The 10103-nt window shown below is 43.9% G+C and overlaps 2 protein-coding genes across 2 annotated transcripts in view; one reads left to right on the top strand and one right to left on the bottom strand.

The window, feature by feature from the left end:
- The window catches only part of ptgdsa (prostaglandin D2 synthase a), a 90982-nt gene that overhangs the window by 60557 nt on the left and 20322 nt on the right, over nucleotides 1-10103 (bottom strand). The window lies entirely within an intron of this gene.
- dbh (dopamine beta-hydroxylase (dopamine beta-monooxygenase)) overlaps nucleotides 7396-10103 on the top strand; it is an 11938-nt gene continuing 9230 nt past the window's right edge. Inside the window, exon 1 of the mRNA XM_053645951.1 lies at nucleotides 7396-8182. Within this exon, the coding sequence (XP_053501926.1) occupies nucleotides 7820-8182 (363 nt within the window). The 5' untranslated portion in view covers nucleotides 7396-7819. The remainder of the gene's footprint in view (nucleotides 8183-10103) is intronic.

Raw genomic sequence — 10103 nt, 5'->3', positions numbered from 1 at the left:
TCTCTCCTTCTCCCCCTCTCTCTCTCTCTCCCCCCCTCTCTCTCTCCCTCTCCCTCTCTCTCTCTCCCCTTCTCCCTCTCCCTCTCCCCCCCTCCCCCCCACTCTCCCTCTCCCTCTCTCCCCCTCACTCTCCCTCTCCCTCTCTCCCCTCTCTCCCTCTCTCCCTCTCCCTCCCCTTCTCCCTCTCCCTCCCTCTCTCCCTCTCCCTCTCCCCCCTCTCTCTCTCTCCTTCTCCCCCTCTCTCTCTCCCCCCCTCTCTCTCTCCCTCTCTCCCTCTCTCTCTCTCTCTCCCTCTCTCTCTCTCCCTCTCTCTCTCTCCCTCTCCCTCTCTCCCTCCCTCTCTCTCTCTCCTTCTCTCTCTCTCCCTCTCTCTCTCTCTTTCTCCCTCTCTCTCCTCCGCTCTCCTCCGCTCTCTTGTTCCTCCTCACCCTCATTTACACACTTGATCGCCCGATGTTTATACGGCAGTAAAAACACATCGCGTTTTCCCTCTGAAGTTGATATCAATAAAACGAACTGTATAATGGAGCACGGACTCCGCGTCTCTCCATCTGGAGATGGACGGAGGCCAACACGAGTACAGGTCCATCTGCACGGCCCCCGCCGCTCAGCATGTTAATGAGCGGCGTCTAGGACACACGGAGCAACCGCACGGCCCCTTGATCCGTCTTTACTGTTTGGAAGGCGGCCATGTGGAGACGGTTGTTTGTGTTTGGACCCGTCTTCCTCTGTGTTCCTTCATCAACATCCATTTAATTAGCAACTTCAGTTTCATTTAACAGTATGGCTTCCGCTCTCATTATTCAGCAGATTATAAAATAGCACATGGTCCAGCGCATCTCCTTATTACTGCCATTTGATTTTTTATATATCTCTGTGCTCTCATAGTAACTCGCGTTTCACCACTTAATGAAGCCAGGAGATACTCATGAGATCGTAGTGTGTGTGTGTGTGTGTGTGTGTGTGTGTGTGGGATGTAGGTGCTTTTATTACACTTCCCTGGGTGTCCTGGATCCTTCACCTTTGGCCTAATTTACAGTCAAACAGTCAGACAGTGATGCCGGACGTAACCCTGCTCCTCACTCGAGCTGATCTCGCACGAGACCAGCGTGCTTAAAGCTGCAGTATTGAACTTTTTTTTTTAGTTAAAACGAACAGAAATCTGTTATTGAGCACGTCAAAAATCAGTGTTCAAAAACTGTCTCCTTACCTCACTCCGATTCACTACGGTAAGCTTAAAATAACGATTTATAATCTGCGCTATCGGGTCGGATTTCGCTGGAGACGTCAGTTGACGTTAATTCGTGCCGCCATTCGCCTTTGCGTGGTTACGTCACGTCCGTAAACAGGAAGAAGAAGAGCCGGCTACTATATCGCGTGAGCGGGGGCTGAGGACGTTGGAGTGTTTGTAGCTTTTCTTACAACAGTCGCTTAGAACTGAAACTTGTCATCTACACGGCTGCGTTAATCCGGATCGTTCTGAACGCAGTCGTCGCTGACATCTGGGGAACCAGCTGTTGTTAAGACTAAGAAACCTGGAACCGCGGAGAGCCTGCAGTCAAAAAGGGAACACGACAGAGCCCGTGCTAAAACGAGAACGAATATCAACATGGCTTTTGAGAGCTGGAGAAAACTCCGAGATCTGAAGGGATCGAAGACTGACGTGGAGATGCTTTTTTTTCTGCTGAACAAGTCAGATATTTCAGTGGCTCAGTAGGTAGCTAGCTAGCATTAGTGCACTTGTTCGTGTGATTCAGCTACGTATCGAGTTTCCTATGTTGTTGTTTTGTTTGTTTGTTTGTTTGTTTGTTTGTTTTGCTGCTGTCAGTGTGGTAAATTGAACATATTTTCTGCTAGCTATAAGAGATAGAAACTCACCTCTACTCTAAGAAAACCGTACCCGCCGCCACCTGTGTTGTCAAGTATTGGAGCTAATATACGACCCGTACGTATACCTCAAACCATCAGATCCATCCACGGAGAAGCAGAAAACAACTCCGCCGGTAACTTGCAATTTTATGTTTCAAACAGAGATGGCGATAGAGAGGGAAAAGTTCAGTACTGCAGCTTTCAGTCAAACAGCAGAATCGCAGTAACCGAGACACGCCTCTGTTTTAGTCAAACTCCGCCCCCGCGTGCATAACTCTCCCGTAACGTTGGAATAGCGCCAAAATCCGAGGCAACATCTGAGGTCTGGATTTCCGTATTAAATCCTCACTGAGTGAGAGTACTGCGCTTTATGTGTACGCGTGTGTAGAAAGTTTGGTGAGTTTAATTTGAAAACAAAACGTTTCCCTTTCGAAAGGTAAAGGAACCTTGTTTTAGAAAGCTTCCCGTTCTTGTGAAGGTTTTAAACTCGGCGTGTACGTATGAACAAAAACGCTTCGGCTCTGAAATAAAACAAAATGGCGGATCGGTCTTTCTGTAAATTTGCAGTTCTGCCCAGCAAGCTCCGCCCACATTATCAGCAGAAACGTACAAATACTGGACCTGGAACTAAAAGGCTAAAGCTCTTGACTTCCTGCGATTTCTTTCCATCTCTGTCCCCTGTTCACTACCTTCTATCTTCACCTTTTCACACTGGTGTTTAAATCCCTTCGTATTTTCTCTCCCTCCGTCGTTTTTCTCTTCCACCGCTGACGTTCACGCCACATCGCTGTTGAATTCTGGATTCTGATTGGTCAGAAGGTGTTAATACTTTTCTGTAACAGGTTTCCGACATCTTCAGGACAGCGGCGTTTTGGAGAATTATCCGTACGGGGTCTAAAAGAGAGCTCCTGTATGGGATGATGATGATGGGATGAAGTTATCGTGCCCGAGGGTTAACATGACATCTTGTGTCGTTTTCTCAGACTTGTAAACAAAACATTAAGATGGAACTGTCAGATAAAAGCGTAAGTTAATATTGAGGTTTTGAGCCTCGGAGCGAGGGATGAGAAGGAGGAGAGAGAAGAGGAGAGCAGCTGCAGGCTGGAGGTCGTTTACAAGCGTGTTTTTGTCGGAAAAGTTCTTTTTTCTAATTTAACGCGTCATCAAAAGCTTTTGTTGGAGAACTCTGCGAAAACATTTTTAGCCGCTGAATAGTTTTCCCAAGATGCTACGGTTCCTAATTCCTTTCTCTTCTTCCCTCCCGTCCGTTTATTCCTTTCTGTTTCTTTTTATTTTCCATCCAATTTTTTATTTTCTGTTTTCTGCTTTGACTCCTCATCCCTCCATCACTTCATCGGACTTGTTTTTCCCTGTCCCACACTTCCTTTCTCTCTGTCCATCCGTTCTGATTTCTCTCAGTCCTTCCCTTTCTGTGCTTTTTTTTATTGACTCATCCCTCTATCTCTTTCCACCGTTCATCTCCCTGTTTTGTGTGCCTCCTTTCAGTTTCCTATCCAGCCATCTATTTCTCATTCTCCTTCCTTCCGTGCGCTTTCCGTTTCCCCCGTTCGTCTACTCTCGCATGTCTTTCCATTCTTCCCTTTTTCCATCCTTCCATTTTTCTCCACTCTATTACTTTGTCCTCATCCCTTTCAGTTTCCCATCTGGTCACTTCTTGCTATCTTCTCATCCTTTTCAACATTCTGTCTTTCCGTCCCTTTTGATGTTCCCATCCCTTAATCCCTTCTTTTCTCCCCATGTCAGCATCTCTTCTTTTTTTTTTTTTATTCCTTCATCTCTTCACCCCTTTCTGTGCTTCCAACCCTTTTTTTATTTACTCATCCCTCCAGGATTTTCTGTCCTTTCATCACCCTATGTTCTATCCCTCGTTCCAATTTCTCTTCTGCCCATCCATTTCTCCTTCCGCTTCCTTCCATGCGTCTGTCCTTTCATCCCCTTTCATTTCCCCTTTCCCCTTTCCGTCCTGTTTTCCATCCCTCCGTCCCCCTTCTGTGTTCTCATCCATTTACTCCTTGCTGTCTTCTCAACCTTTTTTTCATTTTCATCTTCACGTCCCTTTTCATTCTTTCATGCTTCCCTTTTATTTATGACTTAATCTCTCCACCCTTCTTCTATTCTCCCATCCCTCCATTCCTTTCCGTCCTTTCGTCCCTCTGCTATCCGTTTCTCATCCTTTTCTCATCTTCATCTTTCATTCCCTTTCTATCCATTTCAACGTCCCCTTTTTAATGACTTCATCCCTTCGGTCCTTGCAGTGCTTCCATCCCTTCTTTATTTTTCTCCTCCCCTTTCAGTCCTTTCATTTCTTTTTCTGTTTTTTTTTTATTTTTTATCCCTGCATTTCTTGCATTTCTAATTTCCCATCTGCCCATCCTTTTCTGATTCCCCATCCATCTTGAACTTTCCATCCGTTTCCCTCCTCCCACATTTCCTTTCTTTCTTCCTTTCTTCCTTCCTCCCTTCCCCTCCCCTCCCTCTCTGACTCATCGGGGGGGGGGAGGGAAGAAGTTGAAATAAAAGTGGAAAGCTGTTTTTCTTTCACATCAATTATTAAGCCTACAGATAGTAAGAAGCTGAGATTGGTCTGTGTGGTAGTGACACGGCTCTGAATTATTCATGGATGGAGGGAGATGGGTGGAAGTGAGGCTATTTCTCTCCCTCTCATCCTTCCACTCGTCCCTCCGTCAACCGGCTCTGTTTGTAAGGCTTTACTCTCCAACCAGACGGCCGCTCTCTTTCCTGTAACTAGCCTGACTGAGTAGCGTAGGTGGGTTTGCTTTAAAAAACCTGGAGTGACGCCGTCATTCCCAGACGATGATGAATGAGCCGTGGAGCGGGATGTGATCGCTCCGTATCGGTGACTCATGCTCATGGTTAATAAGTGTGTTCTGTGTGTGCAAAAAGTGCTAAATTCTACATGGATGTATAAATAGACTCTGCAGTTTATATCACTGTGTGTGTGTGTGTGTGTGTGTGTGTGTGTGTGTGTGTTCCAGGCTGAATAATGTCAGTGTGAGCCTCAGGACTGTGTGACTCTCCCTCTTGTCTTTTTCTTTTTGGGTATAAAGTGTGCAAAGCCGTCCAGCACGAGTCTATATACAGACGAACAGCGTCAGAACTGCTTTGTGCACCTCATCATGACTTCCTGTTGGCGCTGCCTGTCCACTGCTTTGTTCCTCTCCATTTATCTCAGAACTTTCAGGACAACCTTGGTTTGTTTAAGGACCTCCGCTTTTGTGTGGTCTTATATCATACTTAACATTACATCATATTGGTGCTAGTCTTGAGCAGTTTTATCTAAACTGCCTCACTGGTACTGGATTGGTACCGGATCGGTACTGGATTGGTGACTAATAGGAGAAGCACAGTTCCAGTTCTTTGGGTTTTCTAAGACTTTCAGTGACCAGAAGGCTGTGAGGTGAAACCCCTGACAGCCCTGAACGCACGGATCCGTTCAATTTTCTCTCATAAATTACTCCAGACTATTATTACTTACTGCAGTATGAACACGTTCCTGTCTCCCATTCTCAATCCCACCGAATCGATTCTTCAGAACTGTGATTCGGCTCCCAGTGTCCACCTTAAAGTGCCGAATCAATGAACTGACTCGCACACGAACGACTCGTCACTAATTTTAAAATTCTAAATGGCTGCCTGTGGTGAGAGCGCGGTTAGAGCTGGTTACTCTTATTATTATTATTATTATTATTATTATTATTATTATGTTTAAATTGATTCCAAAAGCTACTGTTTTGGTGATTGATTTCCCGACGACGGGTTAATCAAGCTGGCTTGTGTTAGCTAGCAGTTCATGGAGGACCAATCCTGCAGAAATCATAAATAAATAAATAAATAAATAAATAAAGTAATAATAGGAAAATAAATAAAGGAATAAATGACTCGATAAAACAAATATAATTCATTTTAAAATTAAATTTAATCCCATATTTGTTTTTGTATGACTTTTTTCCTTCACTTATTATTTCCTGTATTTATTTATTTATTTATTTACGTGTATTCTTTTTAAACTTTTATTTATTCTTTATATTTTTATATTTATTTATTCCCGCATGTATTTATTTCCATACTTATTTATTTATACATTTATTTATTGTTATTTTTTTGAAGGAGGCGGTCCCTGCGTAGCTCCAGCGCATCACGGGTTGAGAGCTGACGGATGAGCGTCAGGTGGATGTTAACTTTTCACTCGTTAAAGAATGACAGAGCATCCTTTTATCCATCTGTGGGTACAGCGAATGTCCACGAAACAAGTTCATTCCTTACTTACAGCTATAAACAGCTAAGAAGACAAAAAAAAACACTCGCGGCTCTAAACTCTATAAACTCCTCTGTCCTGAAGATGTCAGAAAAACCTCATGTTACAGCTTCACACTGACACTGGAGACTCCTTCCGTAAACGTCACATAAACATTTATTCTTGTAAAGCTTCTCTGTGGAGATTTTGTTAGAGGATTGTCATACAAACGATGGTAAAGTGCTCTAACCAGGAGAACAAAATCACGTCTCACTTCCTGCCTTAGGCTTTAATTTTATTACCAGGGTCTGCTCTTCTGTCTCTCTCCCTCTCTGTTTGTATCCCCTCCTCCACCCGTTCATCCATCCATCCATCCATCTCCCCAGCACACTCCATAGCCCTAGGGACGTAACCTTTAGCCCCCCCCCCCATCATAAACAAGCTGTCCATGCCTCCCTGATTGAAACGACACCATCGACAGCTGCAGTCGTGTGTCACCGTGCCTTCGGGCCTTCAGCACAGGAGGAGGCTCTGTCTATCACACCACTTCGACAGGGTTTTGTCATGATACTCTTTTAATTCCTTCCCAGGCAAGTGAAAGGTTCAAGGCTCCTGTCGTGAAGCATCGCCGTAACAGAGAGCTTCGAGCATGAAAAAAAGATGTTCTGATGCGAGGATGAAGTGTCTGAGCGGAGACTGCGCCATCACCTGCCAAGTGTGTAAAAACAGATGCAACGATGACGGCCAATCAAAATACGGGTATTAAAAAAGCACTTACTTGGCTTGTACATCCAGTAATTAGTGACATTTGGCTTCCGGGAGCACCATGGGTAACATGACTCCGTGGCGTTTTATCGTGCAATTAAGAAGTCGCAAACCAGCTTAGGTACGAACATTTGGGTCCCTCTGATAGAAGATTGGCGCCAGGATTCGGCTCGACTCTGGTGTCGAACACTTCCTAGTTTCCCGGAGAACCACAGGCGACACCGCAGACTTTAATAACAATAAACGAGGCAGCATAATGGAAGCCTGGTGGTTGGTTTATGAGCTTGACCCTGGTGAAAATGATCAATAAAGCTTTTATTAAACACGACTACAACTGGAATATTAGTGATTCACAATTAACCAACAATCTATGTAAACCAATTTAAGTTGAGTTAAATGTGTTTTGTTTTACAAATATCACAATTCGTGCACTCCTGGTGCGGGAGGAAACCGGTGCAACTCGTCAGCAGATGTTTTGGGGGGGAAAAAAATAAAAGAGGGGAAAGAAACAAGTTTGGCCAGAGGCTAAATAAACAATTGAATTTTGGTTAAGCGAACTAACATAATTAGCCAGAATAAAGTAGAGCCTGTCACTGGGTCATGCTCTTAAAAGCCAGAGCCTGGGGAGGAGAGAGAGGTCGAGCAGATCCAGAACAGATCCAACGCTGGACAGAGGGACGGACCTGCACAGAGAGGAGACGGCGGTACTGAAGAAGGTTAGAAGAAATCGAGTGAAAAGGAAAAGCTTGGGTAACAACATCAACTGCTGAGCATATTGGAGATAAAATATCTTTCTAGAAGACCTGACGAAGGTCGTGAGACGTCTTGAGACGTCTGAAACCCATCCCGGACCATCTTAAAAGACGTTTTAAGATTAAAATTCTGAACCACCTTTAAAAAGACGGAGTGATGCGTCTGTTAAACAAGGACCTGCGTCTGCAGGATGTCACGCTGATCTACGCGATCCTGCTCGTTGCCCTGGTGGTCCTCCTGGTTGCACCGTACCACGCTTCATCCCCATCTTTGTCTCCGTCTTCATCTTCGTCTCCAGACGACCCCTCGAGACCTTCCTTACCCTACCACGTCCCACTGGATCCCGCCGGGCAGCTGGAGCTCTACTGGAACATCAGTTACGCCAAGCAGGAGGTGTACATGGAGCTCCGAGCCAAGGAGCTGCGCCATGGTCTCCTGCTGGGCATGTCGGACCGCGGGGAACCCACCGACGCCGACCTAGTGCTTCTGTGGAACGATGGGCACAAGTCCTACTTTGGGGTGAGAGCAAGTGTGTAGGTGGAGGACATCAGGAGATGGTTAGGTTTTTATAATTTTATATAATGCGTTTGTTAGAAGCTCAAATCATAATCATTTCATTTTTAGAGGTTCATTTAGTGGTTCTTTGAGAAACCGGTTCTATGTAGAATCCTACAGAAAAGGTTCCTAGAACCATTTTGAAGAAGGAACAGTTTTTCCCCTGACCATCCAAAATGAATGTCTTAAAAATATGTTGTGAAAGAATTTCTTTTATATATATATATATATACATTATATATTTCTAAAAAAACAGCCTTAAATGAATGGTTTATGAGTGTGGGTTAAACACCGACGTCCTAAATTTATCACATAATATATTCTTAAAAATAACAAAAACCTGTAAAATGTGTAAAACAATATACTGATGCACAGCAAGCACATTTATACAATTAACATCATGTACTAGTTTTATTTCGTAGACTTTCTTTAACCCATTTTTCACCCTTTTCTGATTTAAATTATAATCACTATCCACATACATTACTAACAAGATTATTATTATTATTATTACTATATAATATTGTATTAAATAACCAGCGCACCAATTTGTCTGCAAAAACAAAAATTGCATTAGAAAATAACCCTCCGTATTAGTAAAGGAAAAAGTAGCCCAATTTTGATGGAAATGTGCCAACATGGCAACCGTGATATCAGAAACACTGTGTCCTCCTCATCCTGAAGCATCCGGGTATATTAATATCAAGGTCACGCCTTTTAATCCAAATAAAAGGCCTAGCACTAAAAAGGTCCAGCATGATGTTTAAAGAGTTCTTCATGAAGATGATGAAGAAGAAGATGAAGAAGATGATGATGTGTGTGTGGGCTGGACAGCATGACTAGGCGGAATGAGTGGAGGCTGAAATTAAATTGGGCCACTCGGATGCACACGTACACACACACACACACACACACAGCCTGAGGAGGAGGCCAGGCTGTCTCGAAAATGCCATTATGTACTTGCAGATTAAAGCAGATTGTGGCTCATGTACTGGGAAACATGTTCATGTGTAACTCAAACATCGACACGAGATACAGTATCATCTGCGCATCTGTTCCTTTCCCTCGATTAAAGTTCCCCTGAAATCCAAACTGCTGTTTAAGAGCTTTTCATACCTGTCTCTGAACGTTCCCGACCCTGAAACGATAACATATCCAGGTAAGAAATGACCAAAAATCGTTTGGATGATTTTTAATTTTACAGTTCAAGTAAAAAATGCGAATGACTCATGCTGAACTAGTGTCGTATTCGTCCGATAAATTCTCTTCAAAAGGTTTACGCCCCGCCCCTGGGGGCGTGTCTTTCTCTACCCTAGCAGCTCGTCCTGCACTCTTCCCTTTTCCAGCTGAGAGTACGTGTTCGTATGGAAGAGGGCGGAGTTTGTGCAAATTAGCGGTCATGTGACTTTTCAGAGGAGGGTTTTACCGACTCGGGGCTGTTCGGTACCGGATTGCCGGTTCCTCAGACTGTTGGAGAACGTGATTCCGTCGTTATTCGCCATTTTATATTCCACTCACACACGTCAAGACGTCCCTGCGGCTCTCTGTCACCATCGGCGGCGCTGACGCGTGACCTCGACACGATCATCTCTTATATCATGTTTCGATTGGGTAGGGGCGTGGCTTGATCAATCAAGCACTTCACACGACACGACAGCACTCTGCCTTCACTTCCTGTTTCAAAAGGAAACGCATCATTAGAGGGGAATCAAATCGTGGCTCTCGAGGCTTGTTACCTTCTTGTATGTGATCATATCAGTCATATTAAATCCATACGCTGAGAATCTCAAGTTTTATGCAAATCATATGCTTATATATATATATATATATATATATATATATATATATATATATATATATATATATATATATATATATATATATA

The sequence above is a fragment of the Ictalurus furcatus genome, chromosome 16 (genome assembly GCF_023375685.1).
Source record: "Ictalurus furcatus strain D&B chromosome 16, Billie_1.0, whole genome shotgun sequence".
Classification (NCBI taxonomy): Eukaryota; Metazoa; Chordata; class Actinopteri; order Siluriformes; family Ictaluridae; genus Ictalurus; species Ictalurus furcatus.
Note: the sequence above shows the minus strand (reverse complement) of the source record. Positions and strands in the feature narration are given on the sequence as shown.